Source organism: Nansenia antarctica (genome assembly GCF_963989245.1).
Source record: "Nansenia antarctica genome assembly, chromosome: 1".
NCBI classification, from domain to species: Eukaryota; Metazoa; Chordata; class Actinopteri; order Argentiniformes; family Microstomatidae; genus Nansenia; species Nansenia antarctica.
In genome coordinates, this window is record NC_137674.1 from 54,492,449 (window position 1) to 54,518,094 (window position 25,646).

At 45.8% G+C, this 25,646-nt stretch overlaps 1 protein-coding gene across 1 annotated transcript in view; it reads left to right on the forward strand.

The window, feature by feature from the left end:
- The window catches only part of jag2b (jagged canonical Notch ligand 2b), a gene marked incomplete at both ends in the record, with an annotated part of 80,540 nt that overhangs the window by 44,411 nt on the left and 10,483 nt on the right, over positions 1–25,646 (forward strand). Inside the window, 18 exons of the mRNA XM_080524141.1 lie at positions 892–946; positions 4,609–4,866; positions 5,514–5,574; positions 9,278–9,408; positions 12,134–12,253; positions 12,815–12,877; positions 13,474–13,587; positions 15,034–15,147; positions 16,580–16,626; positions 17,159–17,332; positions 20,752–20,914; positions 21,059–21,223; positions 22,663–22,776; positions 22,981–23,094; positions 23,207–23,320; positions 23,534–23,650; positions 24,121–24,148; positions 24,860–24,945. Coding sequence (XP_080380267.1) covers positions 892–946; positions 4,609–4,866; positions 5,514–5,574; positions 9,278–9,408; positions 12,134–12,253; positions 12,815–12,877; positions 13,474–13,587; positions 15,034–15,147; positions 16,580–16,626; positions 17,159–17,332; positions 20,752–20,914; positions 21,059–21,223; positions 22,663–22,776; positions 22,981–23,094; positions 23,207–23,320; positions 23,534–23,650; positions 24,121–24,148; positions 24,860–24,945 — 2,038 coding nt within the window. The remainder of the gene's footprint in view (positions 1–891; positions 947–4,608; positions 4,867–5,513; positions 5,575–9,277; positions 9,409–12,133; positions 12,254–12,814; positions 12,878–13,473; positions 13,588–15,033; positions 15,148–16,579; positions 16,627–17,158; positions 17,333–20,751; positions 20,915–21,058; positions 21,224–22,662; positions 22,777–22,980; positions 23,095–23,206; positions 23,321–23,533; positions 23,651–24,120; positions 24,149–24,859; positions 24,946–25,646) is intronic.

Sequence of the window (25,646 nt, forward strand, 5' to 3'; positions counted from 1 at the left end):
CGCAGAGAGGAATGCGCTACAGAGAGTCGTGAGATCGGCCCAGAAGATCACCGGCGCCCCCCTCCCCTCTCTGGAAGAGCTGTACAACACACGCTGCCTCAGGAAGGCCTCCAAGATCTCCAGAGACCCATCCCACCCTGGGTACGAACACTTTGCTCGGCTGCCCTCGGACAGGCGGTTCAGGACCATGTTCGCAAGGACAAACAGACTGAAGCTCAGCTTCTACCCCAGGGCCATTCAGGCCCTGAACACAGCAAAGACCTAGGTTCTAGGCCCTGGACAATCTTGACAATTTGATGGCAGCTACTAGATTGAAATCAAGTGCAATACTGAAACACAACTGTGAACATTTCAAACCTGCAAACTGCGACACTTTAAATGAATGTGCAATAACACTATGTGCAATATGACAACCCTCGGGTACATAAGGTTCAGAGATAGGAAATGTTAGAATAGGTATAGCATAGCATAGAGTACAGCACAGTGTTTTATTTGTATAGTATAGTATAGTGGATAGTGTACATAGCCTTTATTTATGTAAACCAGCTCTTTTCCCTTCTTGTTTTTAGTTTTTTTTCCTAGCACCAGGGGAGCCCCCCCTCCCAAATTTCGTTGTTTGGTACCTGTACTATATCAATGACAAATAAAGACCATTCCATTCCATTCCACCCCCCCACACACACACTTGAAAAAATGTTACTCCTGCTGAAGCAAGCCCACTAATAAACATACATTTGCATTGAACAGAGGTTCTCTACTTATTTAGTAAATGTATGCACAGGTATTTGGTGGACATGGGTAATAGTATATGTGAGACTTGTAAAATGACGTGTTCTGACTGTAGTCTTGAATATGACGGACTGATAAGTCTCTTTCTCTCTCTCCCTTCAGCGAGCGTACACCCTCATCGTAGAAGCCTGGGACTGGGATAACAACACGCGCAACAGTGAGTACAAGCACACAACCTGTCTGCTGTGACCACCATCATTATGAGGGGACATTGGGGTGGGAAGTCACCACACTAGGAAGGACATTGGGGTGGGGAAGCCATCACCACTAGGAGGGACATTGGGGTGGGGAAGCCATCACCACTAGGAGGGACATTGGGGTGGGGAAGCCATCACCACTAGGAGGGACATTGGGGTGGAGAAGTGGGTCACTCCAGGAAGCAATTTTGCTCAAGGAGGTACATTAACGTTCATATTCATGTTCTGAATAGACTGGATGGATCTCTCCTGCCCAGTGAGTAAGATAAGGGGTGCTCACAAGGCAGTTAATTCCATGATGAATTAACCTTGCATTAGATTCGATCTGACAGTTGATCGATGGTGGGCATGGTTGTTTGTATGTCGCAACTTCATCATAGCTGGAAATGCCCCGGCTTGCTGTGAATGAAACACCTGGCTGTCATGGTTTAGGGCTCACAGTTTTTCATCCTAATAAATCTTAACACAATGCAGTGTGACAGAAACAGTACTCGAGCCTCGCACGTGTACATTTCGGAATGATCGGGGCAAAGGGATCACATGCCACTTTTACAACTCCCTGAACACAAATCAGGAAGATTTAGAACATTGAGACATTTTGGCTTTTTGATTCTTGTCCCGGAACATTCCAGAGTCAGCGTGGACGGTGTATCCTTAAGGCACAGCTCAGTCAACCAGACTACACACGTAGGCAGGGTGTCAACCTGATGAGGATCTGTAGCCGTGGAAAAATACTGGTCCATAGAATCCCTGCATAGCAAACCTAGGTAGAAAAAGTAATTCCAAATACTTGGGGTGTGGAGGATTTAACTTCAGAAGGTGTGTCAGTTTTGAGCACCTCAGCAGAGTATACAGCAGAAACATTCTGATTGAATCTGCCATGCCTTTCACTATGTCGACAATCCATTGAATTTCAACCTTACAGCATGGAATGCCAAGGCCTGTCTTTAAGGTTCCAAACCCAGAACTTGGAAAAGGAGGGGAGTGGGTTGAAAAGGGGGGGGGGGGGGATGTGTGGGGGCCTTGATCTGAGGTCCTGCCCACTCCGTGCGCAGCTGTATCCTGTTTTCCTGTGGCCCGTCCTTTGGGTGGGCTACTGTTGGCCCATTTTCCCCTTTGGAGGAATGGTTGGGAGGAAGAGGGGCCGATGGAGGAATGTAACGTATGTGAGAGGAGAGAAGGACGCTTGGGGGGGTAACGCACTGCCTGTGCGTTACTGCTGGATGTGTGGGTAGTATTCCCATTAGATCTCCTTACTGCCAAAACACACATTCTATAGCGTGAAGTCGTTGCGTCCTGTTTTCTGGTCAAAGGTACTTACGACAAATTTAAATGTAGAAGCATTACATGTTAAAGTGCACATTGCCATGGCTACCACTGCGCTTTGTCCAAACTGTCATAGCTAAGAGACCTCAAAGAAGACTGCATTGCGGAAGTGAAGTCTAGTGTATTTCGGTCAGCAGTGGTCGCTACTCTGCATGGTAAATCTTTCATTCATTTATTATTATTATTTTTAGATGTGGGATTCAACAACAGCACAGGTTTTGAACACTGCCTATGTGTTATGACATGCAATGTCGTAAAGGCCAACTCCAGCTTTCTTATTTGGCTAGAAATGCGTTCCAGAACAGAAAGGTGGGATTTGTCCCAACAAGGGAAGCCTACATCTCTCCTACTCCACCCACTAGTATAGGCAAGTCAAACATCAAGCCCTTGTCACGGCTCCAGACCTTCCGCCATAGGAGACAGCCTTAGATTTGGAACTTAACGCCAACATGTATACCTACACTCAAATTCTTATTTTCAAACCCAGAAAAAGAATCTTCGTAGGGACTCGTTGGGACTGTTGGGACTCGGCGTTGTCACTGAAGCCCATCTCCAGCTCACTACCATCTGACATTGTTGGCAGCAATGCAGCAAAACACATCAGTCATGCCCTCCTGCGAGTGCAGAGTAGGCATAACCACAGCGCCAAGCCTGGGAGGTTTTAAACAGAATTCAGGTTTTAATCAACTTTAATTTTGTATAGGTTTTGGTCAATAATTGAATTGGCCTTGTGTTCCTCCATTTCTTCATCTGTGATGCTTCTGATCGAGTCTGATGCCAATTGGCTGCACATCATATCATATTATCTAGGCCTATGTCTTGTCTTGCAATTCTGTGATGTGTTTCCCTTTGCAGATCTTATCTGTTGGTTTGGTTTGAGTTTCTTGACATCCAAAGAGAATGCATGGATGCATCCATGGTATTGATGGTATTGGATGGTATTGAAGTGATGTAGGTATGAACTCAAAGCAGAAGTGCCCTGAAGTAATGCCCTGCTACATCTGCGGCAAACATACGTCTTACGAGCCGAGTTCAATAGAACCATGTCTGAGGCTTAGCTCAAAAGCTGCGTACTGTGCCTGTGACCCCTGTAGAAGTGCCTGTGTGGACTGTGTGTCAGCTTTCAGATAGTATGTGCCTCGCCTCGGTGCCGAAGGGAGAGGAAGACTGATGTTTTGCATGTGTCTGTGAGCAGTGTGTCTCCTATGCGTGTTATGTGCATGTTCACCCTCCGACGTCACATCCTCCTAGCCCGGGGCCTCAGGAAAGGGCCCTGGCTGGTTTGCGTTGTGTTTATCAAGCAGGAAGTGTCGTGGACGGCTCTGTGTTTAGACATTGAACAGTGTGGCCCAGCTCTCTAGGCCCAGACCCATTGTTCTCTGTCTTGCAGGGGGGTTTATATCTGTTATTGTTGCTTAATTCGTCTGACAATGTCAGAACTCGCAAGAGGAATGTGTGTGTGTGTGTGTGTGTGTGTGTTAGAGGGAGAGAAGTGAAGGCCTTGTGTTTTACTACGAGTGTGTCTGTGAGTTACACACACACACACGAAACAAGCCATTGTGAGTGTATGTGTGTGTGTGTGTGTTTGGTGTTGCGAGGAAAGGGGTTGCAGCCTGGACCAGTGGGGCAGAGGAAATCGCACGCCCCCTATTTCCACTGCAATTGCTTGCCGTCTCCGATCCCACTATGAAAAACATTGCTTTCTTTGTTGGTGCTTCTGGAGCAGCGGGCCGCAGAGGAGGAAAATGGCATGGTTAATGTGAGCGTCAGCGTGCTACAGGGCACTGTGTCCTTATAGACGCCAATGCCCTTGCGGATGCAGAGACTGTATGCATTGGCATAAATCACCAGGGCATAAAAAGGACATTTACATTTTGATGTCGATTTTAATTTTAGAATTGTGTACTTCAAATTCATGTGGTTGCTTTTTCCCCCCCAGCATGTCCATACACACACACACACACACACACACAAAAAAAAACACACACCTTCTGACGAAAGATAGCTTGACCCAGTCATAGTATGTTTGTAAGCACCCCAACCAAATGCCCATATGTGTTTATTGTTGTCTGGGTTGCTAGTTGTAGCCTAATACTCGTGTTCTCCATTTTTATTATTAAAAACAGAGATTGGCTCCATATTATGTACTGTATCAGTGATTCCTCTAAATGTGTTATCTTCCGGCATGCTACATTTGTCCGTGGCAAAAAAACAAAACAACGTTTTCAATCCAATGAATGAAAGGTTAGAGACCTTTTGAGAGATTTTTTGGGTCATAATTCTTTTCCCTTTTTAGATGACGAGGAACTCCTGATTGAGCGAAGCATCCACACTGGGATGATCAACCCCGGGGACCACTGGCAAACCATCCCCCACGATGGACCCGTGGCGCGACTAGAATACCGCATCCGTGTCAAGTGCGATGAGAACTATTACGGCAACAAGTGCAACAAGCAGTGCCGGCCGCGCGACGACTACTTTGGCCACTACCGCTGCGAGCAGTCAGGCAACCGTGTGTGTCTGGGGGGCTGGATGGGCCAGGAGTGCACCAAGGGTGAGTCGGGTTGGATTAGATTAGGTTCGACTTTATTGTCATTGCAGAGTACTAGTACCAGTCAACGAAATGCAGTTTAGAATCTAACCAGAAGTGCAAATAGTGATATAAAAACATGACAGTGATAGGTATAGTAGCTCTTCAGCTTCAGTGTGCTGTAGGTATACAAATTGGCATGTTAAAAGCCTTGCTCACCTGCTTGGTGATAATTGAGCTCCTGCTCCTTTTCTCCCTGGGCTCCTGTGTGTCGAGCCCCATATGATGGGTTGGTGGACTAGACACTCTGCTTCCTCAACTCTGCTGCTCACATGTGAACTGCTGATGTTGCAGTGATTTCCATATTCCGTATTGCGGTTTTGTTTGTGGCAGTATGAAATGGTTGGGTGTGAGCTCGGCTGTCCACTACATCACAGGACTGACCGTAGAAGACACAGGGTTAAAGGAGCAGGACTAACCACCATAGAAGACAGGTTAGACGAGGAGGATGTACAAGTTACGGAGTGGTTGCGTTTTGGGAGTGTGAATCCTAGGCTGTAAAGTTCTCCGTGTCACTGGGGCACTATGAATTCTCACATCTTGTCACACAATCCTCTCTTCTCCCCCCTCCATCTCTCTCCCTCTTTCATTTTATTCCTTCTCTTTCTCAGCGATCTGCAAACAAGGCTGTAACCTGTTACATGGAGGCTGCTCAGTCCCAGGGGAATGCAAGTAAGTTGAATACCTCTTGGATATTGACAATAATAGTTTCAATGGTGAATGCTCACTATCTACTTACTGGACTCAAAATTATTAGATTATTAGACGATTTTTAACATTTGGACCATTACATTTTTTCCCCCATTCAAATAAACACAAACTAACAGACGGAACTAATGTCGGTTCTGTAGCACTATATCTTTTTTTATTTGTATTAATCATGCACAGAAAAATAATAAACACAAGCATAAATATGAATATATATGCATACAACAGAAACAAAAAAACAGGTAGAGGTTCAGTAACGTGTGGAACGCGTGGTCTTATGTCATTCAACAGCGCAGATATTTTCCACTGCAGATGTTTTGGTCGACTAACTAAACAACTTTAAACTTGTATTTCTACCACTGCTTCTAGTTACTACACCATCAACTCACTGACTATCTAACTGGATGGCTTGCATTAGAGTTCAGCTAGAAGCAAGCTAACACACTCTGAACTGTGAACACAGCCAACTACATAGATAGCTTTGTGATTTGCTATATATCTGACAAACACATTGTTTTTCTGTCTCAACAAATTCTGTGTCTCCGGAAAGATACTTCTGCTCAGAACCCTTGACCAAAAAACGAGTAAACTAAATGGGATCAGCCCTAGTCTGCAATATCAGTTGCTTTGGCAATGTAAACTTTAGGTATTCATGCTCATGAATCCCATTGAATTGGGAGACAGGAGAGGTAGAGAAGGAGAGGGTTAGAGAGAGGGATGAGGTTTTGCTGTCAGAGAAGCACTGCTCCCTGACGACACTTGGGGTGGCACTTGGGGCGGCACTTGGGGCGGCTGTGGTGCAGGAGGTAGAGCCGGCGTCTAATGATCGCAAGGTTGGCAGATCAGCGGTTCAAGCCCCAGCTGGCCACATGTCGAAGTGTCCTTGGGCAAGACACAACCCCAAATTGCTCCCAATGAGCGGGCCGGCGCCTTGGTAGCTTGTCGCCATTGGTGTGTGAATGTGTGTGTGAATGGGTGAATTAGAGGCCATTGTAAAGCACTTTGGAATAAGGCGCTATATAAATCAGTCCATTTACCATTTCTACTTCTCTTGAAGCCTGGTCGGTTCAGGAGGAAAGGGCAACGGCACGCCGCTAGTATTTTTAGCAACAAGTCTCCTCCGGAATACAAATATCCTGCTAACTCCCCACAACCTGGGCGGAAGGAATAAGTTGTCAATGTTATAAATTTGACTGATGAAACAATGTGCTGAGGAACGTTGTGATCCAACCCCCCCACCTTCCCCCTGCATCCCAAATGCCTCATAAGATCAGGCCGGCAAGGACACAGAGAGCCTGGTGTGTTTGGTGTCTTTATTTTTAAGGGAGGAAATTCCACAATATCCTGTCATCATCACCTAAAATTCCCCTCCTCGTCCTTGCCCCCCCCTCCACCGTTCTACAGGATGGACTGATGCGCTTCCTTGCTGTCATCAGGAAGGGCGCCTTTTATGCATGCCAAACACGGGGGCGGTCCTCCACCAGCCAGCCTTGTTAGGTAGAGAGACCACCTATTCTGTTCTGAGTTGGTGGGTAAATGGCAGGCCCTCGCTTCCATTGGTAACAAATGTTGGAAGCTCATAACTGTCCCGAAAGTCAGGCTTTTGTATGAGGTATCTCCAAGGCGGGCCCTGACTGTACAGCACAATGGCAAGTAAGTTACAGAGGAATGCAGCGTAGCAGTTCCAGCAGCGCCATCCTTGCGAGTACATGTCCTAACCTACCTGGGTGAGGCAATGGCCTAACTTTCCCTGATACATTATCAAATTGCCACGCTCTCTATTGCAGTGTTGTGTGGTATCCAGAACTCTTCCAGTGTTTTGTAACCTCTAGCAAATCATGGGCCAATGCTGCTGATGCTGGAATTCAACTTGGGTGCACACTCCAAGACATACGTGACTTCATGTGGTAATAGAAAAATGGTAGCCTGACAACATGACTGATTGTATGCTTTAAGAGTGAATATACACACAGTGCCTTAGCTAAAACTCCTCCTTTTCTCAGGCATCCTTTGTGTGCTTCTGTTTTGAGTTCCCATCAATTCCACTCCAATACAGCAGACGGCGATGAAGGCAAATAGGTTGTTTGATGTGGATTCTCTTTGACGTAAAGAAAGTCATACCGAACCAACATAGATCGATAATGATCCGCTTCGTTTGTGACATTGTGTTACATAAACAATGAAACAATGCTTGTCTTCGGTTGCAGTGGTCTTCGACAAGTCACATTTCGGTTGTGCCAGGACACCACAAGCGAACAGCTCTGGCGAACAAACTACAGTTAGTTTTGTTCAAAATGACAGCTTTTGTGTGTACAAACCCAGCAAACTTACTTTCGTCTAAAAGTATGGTCCAAGCTAACAGCTGAGCCTCTAACCTGAAGTTCTGGCCATTTCTAAAAGCAAATTGATTTAAAACAAAAGATTGATTTACATAAATCTCAAAGACAAAGTGATTGGTTGATGGGGATGCCAGCTCTCTGGCTAGTGTGAGGGTCCTGTCATTGGACACATTTCGGGAACGGGTTTAACCAATCAACATGCATGAAAACATATGTCACTGGTGTTGTCTAATTGACTTGTGCCATTTAGTAGCGTACACTTCCAGGAGAAAAAGGTTCATTGATCATTTATTGATGGGAAAAAAACAATAGCCAATTCTCATGTATCTAGTTTACTTCTGACATTAGCATTACCGATAGGATCTTTTTCAAGCAAGCCCCTCCTCTACGGTGGAGTTTGGACGTGCCAGTCAGTGCTACAGGAGAGGGAGGGCTCAAAATAGCCCCCTGCCGTTGGAAACTGACAAGACAGCTGATCTGATGACTCCACAACCACTGGCCTTGGAATAGCAAGACACTGCTGTGGACAAACACACACGCACACATACTTTTACACACACACACATACGCGTACGTACCTACATACATACATACATACATATACACACACACATGCATGCATGCATACACGCATCCATGCATGCATGCATACACACATGCACAAATACATACATACATACACACACACACACGCTTTGCCGTGAACTCTTAGCACTACCACAACATCGTGGTAGACCCCCCCCCTCCTCCCTGCCCGGCACAGGAGCTCCATGGAAGTATTCTTAACCCCTCATGCCCTGGAATGTCCCCCTCTACTAAGATTAGGCTAGTTGGCAGGAAGCCTTGAGATGGATGGATGGACCTACTGGATGGATGGATGTGTCCACTGACTCATGCCTGCTGTTAAATCCAACTATATGCCTCAATCCAGCTAATTGTACGAGACTTAATCGCATATTTAAAATGCAGTATAATGCAAGCAATATCCAATTTGAGTGCCTAAATCTCTGTTCATCATTTTGGATTGAGCCGTACAGCTGGGTGAGGTCGACTCATGGACATGAGGAATGTTTTAGGTCTACTCTCTCGTCCGATACCAAACCAAACCTAAAGCAGTTGTCTTGGTCGGAAGATTGGTTAGGCTAGGTGTAAGCCATACAGCAATATCAGAGGACAACATATTTGCATTCCAATATTAACTACGTCTGTCCAATCCCCTCAGAGGTACGGTACACAGGTGATCTGGTGGTCGTGGTGAGGGGATTCTGGATCGAGCAGAATAGGTTGACTTTGCCAGTTGTTGACCTGGTGGGCTGTGTGTTTGGAAGGTGTAACTACGGTTGGGAGGGCCAGTTCTGTGACGAGTGTGTCCCCTACCCCGGATGTGACCACGGGACCTGTGTCAACCCCTGGCAGTGCAGCTGTGAGAGGAACTGGGGAGGCTTGCTGTGTGATAGAGGTAAGAAGACACATACACACACAAACTTGTGAAGAATTTCTTTGTAATGTCATACACCTCCCTGTATGCCAGTACGTATGACAAACTTTGAAAGTGGAAAAGCATGTGTTCTTGTACCATGCGACAGGGACTGGTGAAAGGAGTAACAAATCCCACAAATGTCCTTTTTCTCCCATATTACGAAAGTTTAAGTGTTGAAGAGCCCACTCAATATAACAATTAACAGTTTTAGGTCACTAAATACTTTGTTGTACTAGTCTTGTTTTTGATACGCGATTCACAGTACTTCTGCCGTAACACGTTCTTAATCTGTAAAAAATATGATAAATTACCTTGCCGACTTGCTACTCATTTCACCAGCACCTGTCACATATGTTTACACTAACATAGACATACTTACAAATATGAAATAAGCTTATGTACACTCACCAAACATTTTATTATGAACATCAGTGTTTCCCCTAGGTTTGCTGCCTTGGGAGGGTGGCATGGATCCCCCCCCCCCCCCCCCCGTTGTGAAATGTTAATTTCTCCCCCCCCGTTGTGAAATGTTAATTTCTCCCCCCCACACAATTAGTGTAACAGATTAGTAACAGAACAAGTTATCACTACTATCTATTATTACTAATCACCTCTGAGCTAGCTAGCTAGCTTGCTAGTTCGTTAACACTAGTCACAATAATAATGAACAATTTGAACCAATGTTTTCTGTCAGAAATACAGAAATTATATTTGCTACGGTTACTTACTTTCATCTGCTGACTTCTTTCTTCATCTCTCTCTCTCACACACACACACTCCCGCGCTAAACAATTATTCTCCGGGCGAAGCGCGAGACTACTTGCGAACCAATGAGGTGCGTGTATGTAGGCTACTGGACCGGAGTGTGTAACATCATGACTGTAATTGGGCTAGAATGATTTCAGAAAATAATAATAATAATGATAATAATAATAATGATTATTCTCTTTTAGGTCGTGCTGAGATGAAATTTAGGGATACTCAAGCACCCCTAAAAAGCGTCTAAAATCGTCCATATCGCCAGATTCGGGTTGGGTGCGTTTAATAAACGCGGGAAGTTAGCCTGCTTGTCACAGGTTTGGGGTCTACGTCCGTCCATTACTGAAACTATTATTGTTGGCCTTTATTTGCACTTCCAGCAGAGACGAATGGCTTGTTTGAGATGAGCACGTCAGAGCGTGTGTGTGGAGGGAGCTGAGCCCCGCCCTTCGTGAAACGAGGAGACAAGCGGACAAGCGTGGCAGCAACACGCACAGAGGAGAAACATATTCAATGAGGGTGCACATAAATTAGGCAAATGACACAGAATAAACATATTTCGACCACATAAGAAACATATTTCGACCACATAAGAAACATATTTCGGCCATATACAACTGGGAGAAAAATATAATAAAAAATAAATAAATTAAAAAATGAACCAAATTGACATTGAACATTTTTCTTGCGGGGGCGGGAGGTCCCCCCAAGGCAATGGTAGGGGAAACACTGAACATTATACTAATACTTTGCTCAATTCTTCGTGCCATTGATTCCACAAGATGTTAGAAACATTCCTTTGAGATTCTGGACCATGATGACATGATTGCATCACACACTTTCTGCCGATTTTTAACTCTACTTTCAAGCTGTGAATCTCCAGTTCCACCACATCCCAAAGGTGTTCTATTGGATTCAGATCCGGTGACTGGGAAGGCCACTGAAGAACACTAAACTTATTGTCATGTTCATGAAACCAGTTTGAGATGACTTTTGCTTTGTGACAGCGTTATCATGCTGGAAGTAGCCATTAGAATATAGGTACATTTTGGCCATGAAGGGATGCACATGGTCAGCAACAATACTCAAATAGGCTGTGACATTCAAGCGATGATTGATTGCCCAAAGTGTTCCAAGAAAACATTCCCCTGAATGAATCAGAAGGTGTACAGATGTTCCTAATAAAGTGTTCGGTGAGTGTATAGGAATAACCCTGCTCAAAACATTTACCCTTCAAAATATTGGCTTTAGCAGTAGGCAGAGGGCAAAGTCTCTAAGTGTTTTGTCTTGCACTATGACTTATCCAGGCTCTATTTGTGTTGTTTTGCTTCCTATACTTTGGACAACTGATTTGGCATCAGTCGTTTTGGTCTGAGAATATGAGCCACCGTAGCACTTGGCCTTGCTTCGAAGCCGCACGATATGGATACCGTGTTGACCCTTGATTGGAGTGGCCGTAGGGACACCTGATCCTGCAGCGCTTCCCCGTCACCGAGGGCTCTTTGGGGGATGAGAGGATGCCCGGAGGTCCCTGGCGGGGGAATGGATCCTCTGTTATTTATTTACTAGTCTTTCGGCCCTTTGTGATATGTAGCGCTCGTGGAAGCGTGCAGGGTGACGGCTAGCAGAGTGCATTCGCCCACTCGGGTATCTCAGCTAGCAGGTGGCGGTACTGTGGAGCTTCAGAACAGAGAACCAGGGAGAGGGGTGTGTGGGGCTGGAGGGGGTTGCGGATGAAGCGTGGTGGGTGGGGAGGGGGGCAGGTAAATGAATGGATTGAAAAGTGGTATGAGGAGTTTTCAAATTCACCTATGACGACAAGGGGACTAATCTAGCTGTGGCTATGTGCACTTGCTAAAGTGTGTGTGTGTGTGTGTGTGTGTGTGTGTGTCTTGTCTGTTCTGTCTGTCTGTGCATCTGTGTGTGTGCATGCCCTGCTGTCCAGACCTGAACTACTGCGGCACACACCAGCCTTGCATGAATGGAGGCACCTGTATGAGCACGGAGCCGGATCAGTACCACTGTGCCTGTCCTGACGGCTTCTCTGGCAAGACCTGCCACATAGGTGAGAGGAGCACGCCGCCCCACACACTGCCCCACACACTGTCCCAAACACTGTCCCAGGTTCATTTCAGCTCCATTGAGCCACCCGTGCCCCTCCCCCTCCCTCGCTTCTCCAGTGTTCACAGACGGGACTGGATAGATTTGGTGTAGAGGAGCAGACACTCTCTCAAAGGCCCAGGTCTGTTTGGTCCCCTCGCCACCTTTTGAGCCAGTTTCCTACTTATCCTGCCATTCACAGATGCTGAAATACTGAGAGAAGCTGGCCTGCTAGAGGGGAGAACCTGTCGCCAGAGAGGGGCTAGGGGTAGAAACTAGATTCAATTAATTGACCCTGACCATGATGTGTTGTAAATTAGATTCTCCACTGATAGACATGAAGATGAAGATTCTCCACTGATAGACATTTCACCAGGATTTGGGACCTGTCCATATACATGTCATACCAAAATGAAAGCCGATTCACTTTCCAGATTGTTCCAATTGATTGAACTCACGACTTAAGTGTGTGTGTGTGTGTGTGTGTGTTTATGAAAGTGTTTGTGTGTGCTTAACGTGTTTCCAGCCGAGCATGCCTGTGTGTCTGACCTGTGTGCCAACGGGGGCGGGGTGTATGTCACAAGGTCCCGTCCAGCATAACAAGACACACACACATACACACAGGAAGTGGAGAAGAACAAAAAACAAGAGTGCCACTGCTCGCCAGGCTGGGACAGGCCCACGTATGCAAATGGTTAGAAGAGCATGTTAGAAGTGTGTGTCAGAAGAGCAAAGGATATGGCTTCAGCCGGGCCTTGGGTGGCGCTAGTCCACTCATCGTCTTCCACGGCCAATGACTGTCCTCTCCCTCTCTCTTTCACATCTCTCGCTCCCCTTCTTACCATCTCATTCAGGTCTCATCTTCCATGTATTCTCTCTGTTCTCTCACTCTCTCTCTTACCCCCCCCCCTCCCTCCCTCCCAGCTACTGATGCTTTCTCTGGTGACAAGTGGGCCGGAACAGGCTTTGGAATCACTTTAACATCATTAAACCTGGTTAGCCTTGGCCTGCGCTAGCAGCCCTCAGATCCTAGATGTGGAGCTACTCTGAGTACTATAATCTCATCAGAAATAAGGGAACGATTGAGCCAACTAAGAGCCACATTCAACTCCTGCATGTTAATTTGTTTATACAGTTGTATTGTGTGCGTGTGTGTGTGCGTGTGTGCGTGCCTGCGTGTTTCAGATAAGGACGACTGTGCTTCTAGTCCGTGTGCCCAAGGCGGGACGTGTCTGGACCTGGTGGGCGGCTTCGAGTGTGTGTGCCCCCCGCAGTGGGCCGGGAAGACCTGCCAGATCGGTAAGGTTCTGCCCCCCCGACCAATCCCTCCTTCTCTGAAAACACAAGCATGATTAGTCATCTCTCACGCATCCTATCCTATGATCGTAGCCGCCCCTAAACGGCTTTAAAGGAGCAGAAAGGATATAAGAATATCTAAATATAAATGATGCCTGTTCACAATGAGTGTATTTCCAATCATATCACAATAAAGGTACTTCATGTTCAATTGTAACGCGGTGATCAACCAGTCACACTGTCTCTGTGTGTGTGTGTGTGTGTGTGTGTGTGTGGGTGTGTGAAATTATGTCTACCATGGTCATTACTCTCGGCAACACAGAGAAAGATGCATACTATCTCTAACATTGCAGTGCATACATTTTTGCGTATATATGGGCTCAGCGGGAATCGAACCCACAACCTAACTGTTGTTCGAGCCATGCTCTACCATCTGAGCCACAATTGAGCATTTATATTTAGTATTTGGTCGACAATCCTTTGCATGCAGTAACTGCCTGAAGTCTGTGACTTGTGTGTGTGGGTGTGTGTCTACTATGGTCATTACACTGGGCAACACAGAGAAAGATGCATACTATCTCTAACATGATTCCCATGCCTCTGCAGTAAAGCCATGTACAGTGGGGGAAATAAGTGTTAGCATACCACCTACTAACAACCTGGGATCAAACTGCAGGGTGCACTGTACACGTCCAATAGTCTGTTTGTTTTCAGTTTGTTTGTTTATCTCCTCCGTACCTGATAAAAGGAAGTGAGTGGCATGGCAGGAAGTGGATTAGAACCTGTAAACAAGCCTGCCGGCTCGTGTTTCAGGAGCGGGCCATCCTATGGGTCTCTCTTTACAGCCCAGCCCTACCTCAACTCTGGAGGTGTAGGGTGTCAGGGGTGGTGGGGCGCAGCGGGGAGAGGAGTGTTAGCACAGAGACCACGCTCCTCTGGGGCCGCCCCCCCCCAACCACCACCACCACCCTCCCTGGATATTGAATGTACTAATACCTCCCTCCCTCCCAGCTAGTGATGCTTTCTCTGGCAAGCGGGCCGGAGTCAGCGGGCCCTGCCAGACACAGCTTTGTTTCTTTTATTTTGGTGGGGGGGTAGAAAGACGAAAGGGACCCGTGTGTCAACTGCTGTTTCTGAAGGGGTACTGAATTAGTTGGTGTAAGGCCTCACTTTTGTAATAGGTCTCAAAACAGGGGTTTACCCAGAATCTGTCATTGTACGAGGTATTGCTTGTTTTGTAGAGGGGTTAAGCAAAGCCGGTTCCGTTCATGTTGTATTTGTGATTGACTGGCTTGTTTGACTTTGGACTTTTTTTTCTGCTAGAGTGGTGGTGGGGCTTTAATGTGGGTTTTCAGATGTGCGTCCTTCTTTCTCTCTCTCTCTTTACTCCTCTCTTTTTGCTGTCCCTCTTACCTCTCACATCTCTTCCTCCAAATTCTGCTTTCACAGATGCGAATGAATGTGTGGGGAAGCCATGCGTAAACTCTTACTCTTGCAAAAACTTAATTGGCGGATATCACTGCGACTGCTTTCAAGGATGGTCTGGACAAAACTGTGACATCAGTCAGTATTTCATCTCCGATGCTGCCATTGTATTTTTCGTTTATTGTCACCGTACCGCTGATCTTTTCCACTGTCCCTTTTCCAGCCACTCCTGTCAGTTTTTCTTGGCTTTGGCCACATCACCTAAACCACGTCTTACTGTCCCTGTGGCCCAGGCTTGGATCACTTCCTCAGTTCTCCTGTCTGTGCACACAACAAAATGTACCAACTAGCACTGTTGTTCCTAGTGCATGCTGAGTAGCTTCCTGCCAATCGTGTCGGCTCTTTGTTTGTCTATTCTTATAAAAATTTGACTTTTTCATCTTCAACTCACTAACACCTGCATGCTTTGATTGCACATCAAATTGGAGGAAATGCAGTGCCCTGCGTAAGTAATGGGACAGTGAAGCATTTTTTTTCCCCTAGCGCTACGCTCACACAAGTTTAGATTTGAAATCAAACAATTACTATCAGGTTAAACCAGAGATCCTCAGCTTTTATTTTGATTGTATTTGTGTACATACTGTATTGGTTTCACCATTCAGAAATTACAACACTTTTTATGCGCAGTCCCTGTTTTACAAGCTACTCGTAAGTGATGGGACAGATTTATCTAGGCTACATAGTAGCCTCTGCCATTTAGCTGACACCTTTATCCAAAGCGACTTACATTGCAGTGCATACATTTTTGCGTATCTATGCTCTCAGCGGGAATCGAGCCCCTAAGTGTTGTTCACGCCTTGCTCTACCAACTGAGCCGCAATTGAGCACATGTATTTAGTATTTGGTCGACAATCCTTTGCATGCAGTAACTGCCTGAAGTCTGTGACCCATTGACCCCACCAGATGCTGGGTATCTTCTCTGGTGAGGATCTGCCAGGCCTGTACTGCAGCCATCTTCAGTTGTTGTTTGTTTTGAGGACGTTTTGCCTTAACTTCTCCTCTTCAGCAAATGAAAAGCATGTTCAATTGGATTTAAACTGGGAGATTGACATAGCCAGTCAACAACTTTCCACTTTTGGGTCTGAAAACCTCCCTACCTGCCGTCCAATGACTTTGGAGGCATTTACTTGTACTTTGCTGTTAACAACAAGATGTTTCTGTAGACTTCAGAATTCATCCTGCTGCTGCTGTTAGCAGTTACATCAAGAATTAAGACAAGTGAGACAGTTTCTGTGGAACCCAAACTTGCCCAAGCCATAACACCCCCTCCACCATATTTCTCACTATGCATAAAAGATGTGTTGTAATTTCTGAATGGTGAAACCAATATGTACACAACACTGATCATCTCTACTTTAACCTCACAGTCATTGTTTGGATGTCCAAACTCTTGGAGTGTAGAGCCAAAAGAAGAGAACATGTTTCACTGTCCCATTACTTAAGTAGGGCATTTGTTTTGCTGCCATAGTGATCTTCATTGTGTAACCTTTATCCCACCCCACTACTACAGATGTAAATAGCTGCCAGGGCCAATGCCAGAATGGAGGGACATGCAAGGTAGGAATTATTCACTGACCTCTAAACAAAATTCAAAGCCTCCATTCCAACCATTCTGTCATATTTTGATTGAAGGGAGCATAGCTCCAAAGAGTGGAGATTGTCAGTTGGGATGTAGTATCAGTACTAATTGACAAGCAAATTATAGTATTTCACTGTATATTCTCTCCCCTGTTGAACTCTTCAGGCAATGGAAAGCAGTAACGGAACTATGTTCATCCATGTAGACATATCTATTAACGTAACATAACTATTAACATCTATCACATTTTGGCCCATTCTTGTATCTTCCATTCATTCATCTTGTATCTTGCTTTCTGTCTGACTCTTTTGTAAGTCTGTTGACGGACAACTCTATAGGACTGTTGTTTGATAGGTGTGTGTGTTTCTTCAACTCTATAGGACTGTTGTTTGATAGGTGTGTGTGTTTCTTCAACTCTATAGGACTGTTGTTTGATTGATGTGAGTGTTTCTTCAACTCTATAGGACTGTTGTTTGATAGATGTGAGTGTTTCTTCCCATCTCTCTGAAGGAGGGACCCAGGGGGTACCACTGCCTCTGCCCGCCTGGCTCCACGGGCCTGCACTGCCAGGTCCTGGTCAACCAGTGTGCCAGCGGGCCCTGTCAGAACGGAGGGCGCTGTCACGGAGTGCTGGATGGGTTCGTGTGCCAGTGCCCGGTCCAGTTCTCAGGGGAACTGTGTGAGGTGAGTGTCAGGTTCAGAGTTAAGATGGATAGAGAACTGTGTGAGGTGAGTGTCAGGTTCAGAGTTCAGATGGATAGAGAACTGTGTGAGGTGACTGTCAGGTTCAGAGTTCAGATGGATAGAGAACTGTGTGAGGTGAGTGTCAGGTTCAGTTAAGATGGATAGAGAACTGTGTGAGGTGAGTGTCAGGTTCAGAGTTAAGATGGATAGAGAGGTACTTTATTGATCCCTGGGGGGAAATTATGTTATCATGTTGCAGCCACCAGTGACACACAATCACAACACAAAGGTTGTGAACACAAAAGTGTGAAAACATAAAACAAGAACACAAAGTATAAAAGGCTGTGCAGTGGATGAATAACTGGTCAACACATCAAAAAAGTCTATTGCAGATATTCACATGAAATTTAGACCAGACATTGGTATTAACTCATAAAACTACACAGCGAAATAAAGTGTATCATTCCAATCCATAAAAAAGGCATTTTACAGGGTTTTAAGTTGAAGTGTATTTTAGTGCAGTTGACGGATGAATGTGTGAATAGTGTGCAGGTTCTGTGGTACAGTAACTGCAGGGAAATAGACAGTCCAGTACCGTTCCAGGTTCACAGTGTAAACAGACACAGGTGGTTGGGCTGTTTGAGCTGCCCTCCTTTCCTCCGACAACTAACCCATATCAATGCTGCTCGTCTTACCACCGTATATTGTGTCCATTGGTCTTAAAGCGTCTGTGAATGTCAAGCGTGGCGTGGCAATAAAACCATCTTGTATCTTGTATCGAGGCAAACGTTGTACTAAAAGAACCGACACACCCTCCCTTAGACTGAAATACACTCTGGCACACGCTCAGCCTCCTAGGGCCAAACACAGACCAACACAGCATAGAGGGGCTTCTGAATGGTGGACGCTGCTGGTCTTGTGCCAGTCTTGATTTAGCGTAAAGACTATGAATATGACCCCCTTGAATGAGATGAGCCTGGCGCGCTGCCCACTCACTCATACCACCACTCAGATTCTGCCATGCCGTGTGGTGGATGCATTATTATATACCCACACAGCACTCCAAGGACACAGCGGAAACAATCTTCTGGCACACCTATGACACGCCAAAGTTTATCCAAAGCGAAAAAATGTTTGGACACTTTCTCATTCAATGGTTTTCTTTATTTTTATTATTTTCTACATTGTAGATTAATGCTGAAGATATCACAACTATGAAAGAACACATGGAATTATGTAGTAAACAAAGAAGTGTTAAACAAACCAGAATATGTTTTATATTTTAGATTCTTCAAAGTAGCCACCTTTAGCTTTGATGATAGTGTTGCACACTCTTGGCATTCTCTCAATCAGCTTGGTATGTGTGTGTGTGTGTGTGTGTGTGTGTCAGTCACTAAAAAGCAAAAGGTGGTTACTTAAAATATAAAACATATTGTTTTTTTCTTTTTTTTTCTTTTTTTTTAACCAGACTTTGGTATTAACTCAAACAATCCAGACAAAACATCTAAACATTAAAGTCCATATGTAAATAAAGTTATGTGTAATAAAGTGGAATGAAACAGGAAAAAAGTATTGAATACACTAACTGAAATTAAATCAATACTTAGTGGAGAAGTGTTTGTTTGTAATGACAGCTTCAAGGTGCTTTCTGTATAAAGTAACTAATCGGCCACAGTATTCAGGTGTGATTTTGGCCCATTCCTCTATACAGATTGTCTTTAAATCTTGAAGATTGCGGGGGGTCCTCTTGGGAATCTGGATCTTCAGATGCTTCCACAAATGTTCAATTGGGTTTAAGTCAGGTGATTGACTGGGCCATTACAACAAGTTGATTTTCTTTCTCTGAAACCAATTGCGAGTTTCCTTTGCTGTATGCTTTGGATCGTTGTCCTGCTGGAAGGTCCACACACGTCTCATCCTCAGCATCCTGGTGTATGGCAGCAGGTTCATCTCAAGAATCTCTCTGTACATGGCTCCATTCATTCCTTCAATTATATTAAGTCTGCCAGTACCACAAGAGGAGAAACAGCCCCACACCATGATACATCCATCTCCAAACTTCACTGTTGGTATAGTGTTATTCGGGTGATGTGCAGTGCCATTTCTCCTCCAAACATGGTGTGTTGTGTGACAGCCAAAAAGTTCAATTTTGGTTTCATCTGACCAGAGTACATGCTCCCTGTAGTTCACTGGCTAGTCCAAATGTTGTTTGGCAAACCTTAAACGAGCTTCAACATCTCTTTTTTTCAGTAGTGGAGTCTTGTGCACTGAGCGTGCACAAAGGCCATACCGGTGGAGTGCATTGCCTACTGTCCTTTCTGTCACAGTTGTACTTTCCTAGCTCTTTCCTAGTACTCTTCTGACTCCCTGATCAGAAATCTTGCGAGGAGCTCCTGTGTGTGCCCGGTTGATGGTGGAGTGATGTTGCTTCCACTTACGGATAATGCCCCCAATGGTGCTTACTGGAAGATTCAGAAGTTGTGAAATACGTCTGTAGCCAATTCCATTTTCATGTTTTGCATTAATCTGGTTGCGAAGGTCTTGGGACAGCTCTTTTACCCATCATTAGATGTTTGTGTGGCACCTTGGTAACAAAAAAAACTTTTATAGCCCATCAATATATTCTAACCCAGCTGACATTAATTAGCACATATTGGTAGTAGAGTTGCCTCCTAATTAGTTATGGTTTTCAGCTGGTTCCTTGCCTTTCCTTGCTGTGGTGTACTTCTTTTTCTTAGTGTGTTCAATACTCCCTGTTTCATTCCACTTTATTACACATAACTGTATTTACATATGGACTTAAATGTTTAGATTTCTTGTCTGGATTGTTTGGTATTAAATCAAAGTCTGGTATAAATTTCACTTGAATAGGCTCATTGGAAATACATTTACTGGACAGAATATTGATGTGTTCAATACTTATTTCCCCCACTGTATAAATAAGGAAAAAACATTGAATGAGAAGTTGTGTCCAAACTTTTTACTGGTACTGTAGTCCCAGCGGGAATCAAACCCACAACATGGAGCCACCTATGGCACACCTACGACACTCCTATGCAGCTTGCAAGATTTTGTTGTGTTTCAGGTGGTGTTCTAGAGGCTCTTCAGGTCGATTCTCCTGATGAGCTTATGTCAGGCTTCCACAGCTTACTCCTGTGTGTTTATCTTTGTATTTAAAGTGTTGTTACCTTGAGTCCATCTAAGCTCACCCACCCACTCACTCGTCTCTCTCTCACACACTTTCACTGTATTTCTTAAAACGTGCTCTATATATGGCAGGATCCTTTTTTTTTTTTTAACCATAACTTTTCCAGGTTAGTCTTATTGAGATCAAATCTTTTTGATGATAACATTTTTGGCCCACCAGGTTCTATGATCCCAGGTTGCCCACTTGTGTTGTTCCTGCCTCTTCTCCGCAGGTTCCTGGCTGGTCTGCGTCAGACCCGTGCAATCCGAACCCGTGTCAGAACGAGGCCTCCTGCCACTGCCTTGTGGGGGACTTCTACTGTGCCTGCAAGGAGGGCTACGAGGGCAAGACCTGCTCCCACCTCCAGGACCACTGCAGAACCACCCCCTGCCAAGGTACGGACCCCTACACCCACCTAGAAATAGATTGTCTAGAACTGTGGTTGAATTGATTGCGTATGTTTATGGATTTCTTGAAATACAATTTTTTTTATATAAAGATGTAGAATTCCAATGTATGTGGGTTTGTTCTTCTTTCAGTGATTGACAGTTGTACCATCTCCGTGGCTACCAACGACTCGGCTGATGGGGTGCGTTACATTTCCTCCAACGTTTGCGGCACTCGGGGCCACTGCATCAGCCAGCCCGCCGGCAACTTCACCTGCACCTGCGCCCCGGGGTTCAGCGGGACCTACTGCCACGAGAGTAGGTCCACCACTCACCCCCCTGTCTGTCTGGGTGACAGTTCCACCATGTCTGTCTGTCTGTTTGGGTGACAGTTCCACCATGTCTGTCTGTCTGTCTGTCTGGCTGGCTGGCAAGGCAAGCCAAGGCAAGTTTATTTGTATAGCACATTTCATACAACAGGGGCAATTCAAAGTGCTTTACATACATTATTTAAAATTACAGCAAGAGGAGCATAAGAAAATAAAATGTATAAAAGCAAATATAAGAAGTAAATAGATAAAACATTTAAAAAGACAATAGTTTATCGAAAAAAGACATTGATAGGGTGACAGTGGGTGACAGTTCCACAATGTCTGTCTGTCTGTCTGTCTGTCTATCTGTGTGACAGTTCCCCCATGTCTGTCTGGGTGACGGGTCCACCATGTCTGTCTGTCTGTCTGTCTGTCTGGGTGACAGTTCCACCATGTCTGCCCTTTGCACTTATCGAGGACCAGCTTACCCAGATAGGATTAAAATGATAGTTGTAACCATGCATAGCATTTGGGTGAGACAGTTGAACTAAGCTCATGACCCATTTATCAGTTATATTCTTCAAGAATCAATGGCTACTTACAGTATCATTCATTTAAAAGTCAAAAAATGGGTGTACCAATCCCAGATTGCCCCCTTTAAACTATTTGGGGAACAATGCAAAACTGTGTGTAGAGCAGCGTCTAAGGCCACTTCGTCTCACTGTGTGGATCCCAATCTCATCCTTTTATTTAACATCCCCCTCTTCCTCTTCCGTATCCTCCCCTCATCCTCTTCAGCAACCCTCTCGTCCCCCTGTTGGTTTCAGTGTCTTTCGTCTTCTTAACATTCTGTTCCTCATGCTTACAGCCCATTAAGTCTGTTTTATAACATACAAGATACGATCCATGTATTGCCACACACACACATCCAAGGTTGGTGGAATTCATGTTCACTACAGCATGGTTGGGAACAATCACCCACAAATAAAGATCATGTACATGTTCATCAGTGAGACAATGTGGGTGACTTTATTCACCCTTGGCACTCAATGAGTTGAGCTGTATTCAATTAGTGACAATCCATATTCCTGTATATTCCATTCTTTAGGATCTGTTCTCTTCATCTTCTCTTCATCTTCTGTTCATATGAAGTGAATGTCATATTCTCTCCTGATGTGTTATATTCTCTCCTGATGTGTTATCTTGAATTATGCCTAGTGCCTTATTGTCTGCAAATTGTCTGGATACTGCTAATTGTATCCTGTCTTATTTGTCACTTGTGTCCTGTACTATTGTCCCTTTTTTTTATCTTGCATTATGCCTACTGCCTTATTGTCTTGTGCTGCAATGTCAGGAACGGAAGCCTAAAATAAGCGTATTTTACTCTCTTACACTTGTGTAATGTGACGTAACAATAAACTTGAAACTTGTGTTGCTCTGTCCTAGACGTGAATGACTGTATGGACAGCCCGTGTCGGAACAGCGGCACCTGCATCGACGGGGTTAACTCCTTCCAGTGTTTCTGTCCAGACGGCTGGGAGGGCCGACTTTGCGACCTCAGTGAGTCGGTCTTCCTCGTCCTCCTCTCCTTCCTCTTCCTTCTACTCCTCAAAATTGGAATTGGAATACTAATACTCATGGTCATAAATGAAATAATTTCAATGGCAGCCACTTGGCGTCCAGCTCTGAACTCTTGTCAAACTCGACCCTTTATTTACCTCACGACGACTCCACCTCTTCCTCATTCCCTCCTTCCTCCCTCAGACGTGAACGAGTGCCGCCACAACCCGTGCAAGAACGGCGGCAGCTGCGTGGACCTGGTCAACGACTTCTACTGCGAGTGCTCCGACAACTGGAAGGGAAAAACCTGCCACTCTCGTGAGTGACGTTCACCGAACGATCGTACAGAACCCAGTCATTCCAATTTGACGACGACTACCAAGGATCTTGAACAACGTCCATGTTTTGTGTCTGTGTGTTTTTTGTGCAGGTGAGAGCCAGTGCGATGCCAACACCTGCAGCAACGGGGCCACCTGCTACGACCACGGAGACGCCTTCCGCTGTGCCTGCCCCCCCGGGTGGGGTGGCAGTACCTGCAACACAGGTGTGTGTGTGTGTGTGTGTGTGTGTGTGTGTGTGGGGTTGTGTTCACAAATGACGTGTATGTCACCGCCCATGTCTCTTGTCGTATCCCATTCCCTATCAGTTCATCTTGGCTTGTCTTTTTTAGTTTCCTCTGGTTTTTTAAATGTGATTTCTGTCACTTTTGCATCTGTTTCCTCCCTCTGCCCCCCCCCCCCCTCCCCCTCTGTTCCAGCTAAGAACAGCACTTGTATGTCCGGCCCCTGCTCCAACGGAGGCACCTGTGTCGGAGGAGGCGACACCTTCACCTGTATCTGCAAAGACGGCTGGGAGGGTCCCACCTGCTCCCAAAGTAAGTCACCTGCCCATCTCACCTCTGACACCGTCATTCCCACTCCTGACATCATAATTCCCACTGCTGACAACATCATTCCCACTCCTGACAACATAATTTCCACTCCTGACACCGTCATTCCCACTCCTGACACCATCATTCCCACTGCTGACACCATCATTCCCACTCCTGACACCGTCATTCCCACTCCTGACACCATCATTCCCACTGCTGACACCATCATTCCCACTCCTGACACCATCATTCCCACTGCTGACACCATCATTACCACAGCTGACACCATCATCCCCACTGCTGACACTATCATCCCTTCGAGCACCTTGGACAAATGTATAACCATTTCCAAACATAAATCTATTATATTATATTAATTACATGTATATATTATAATAGTAATTTTATTATATTGAATACATTACCTGTCTGGTTCTTCCTCTTACGAATTGTCCTTAATTTTTTCCACACAGACACCAACGACTGCAACCCTCACCCCTGGTAGGTGACGTTCCTTCTCTCTCCCCGCCGCACACACATCCACGCCTCCTTCCGGCATTTCTCTATAGCCCTCCCCCTCGCTGTACAACACCAGCCATGAATAGTCTCCCCACTTGCCCCCGACACAGACACACATGAGGTGATGGTGAAGATGTCCTATAAATCAGCCGTAAATACAACAGCTTAGGGGACCCAGGGTCTAGTCCTAAATGAAGGGGGAGGGGACAATGGGCTCCTGGCCCTAAAAGAACCCCCTCCTCCTGTCGAGAGAGGGATGGGGGGATGGGGAGGCCACTTCTCCTCCTGCCCTCCCCTCCATTCTTCACTGATGACCCTGGATGTCAGGACGAATGGATTCAGGGGGGGGGGGGGGCTGACGACACAGATATTAGCATTTGAAAGGTGGGGGTATTGATGAGCAGAATCAAGCCTTTGTGACACACACACACACACACACATCCCTAAACCCATCCCCTCTTCATTGTTGCACATGGGTTATGACGAATGGGCTCTGTGTTGGCTTGGCCTCCCTCTGGTTTAAGCTCTCCCCTCTCTCTCTCCCTCTATCTCCATCTCTCTCTCTCCATCTCCCTCTTTCTCCCTCTCCCTCCCTCTCTCTCCATCTCCCTCTCTCTCCATCTCCCTCTCTCTCCATCTCCCTCTCTCTCTCCATCTCTCTCTCTCTCCTTCACCCTCTCTCGTCTCTCCCAGCTACAACGGTGGTATCTGTGTGGACGGGGTCAACTGGTTCCGGTGTGAGTGCGCTCCAGGGTTCGCCGGACCCGACTGTCGCATCAGTAAGTCATGATGACTTGGGACGATGGGATGGGGGAGTGGTAGTAGTTGAGGTGGAGGACGTGGTGGTGGTAGAGGAGGAGGTGGTAGAGGGGCGGGGCACACACCTAAATGGGAGGCGGGACATTTTCCCCCTGCCCTTTGACCCCCCTGGAGTAGATGTCATCTCCAATCTTCCTCCTCTCTCTCTCGCTCTCTCTCTCTCTCTCTCTCACACCCACACACTATCGCTCTCCCACACCCACACACACTCTCTCTCTCTCTCTCTCTCTCTCTCTCTCTCTCTCTCTCTCTCTCTCTCACACACACACACTATCTCTCTCGCTCACACACATACACTATCTCTCGCTCTCTCATACACACACACACTATCTCTCTCTCTCATACACACACACACACACTATCTCTCTCTCGCTCTCTCTCACACACACACACACACACCCACACCCACACACACACACTCTCTCTCACCCTCGCTTCCTTGCTTATTCACACATACACACGCGCGCACACGCACACACACAAACAGAGGAGATGATTTATACAATGACCCCAAAATCCCGCCCCCCCTCTTAGAGCAAGGCCCTTTGTGTACGTTGGCTAATGGTTGTCTCGCAGTCAGACGACGACACATTTTCTCCCACTGGTCGGGAAGAATTTAGTGGGACAATGTCAAATCTTCTGGTCTTTTTGGACGTCAATC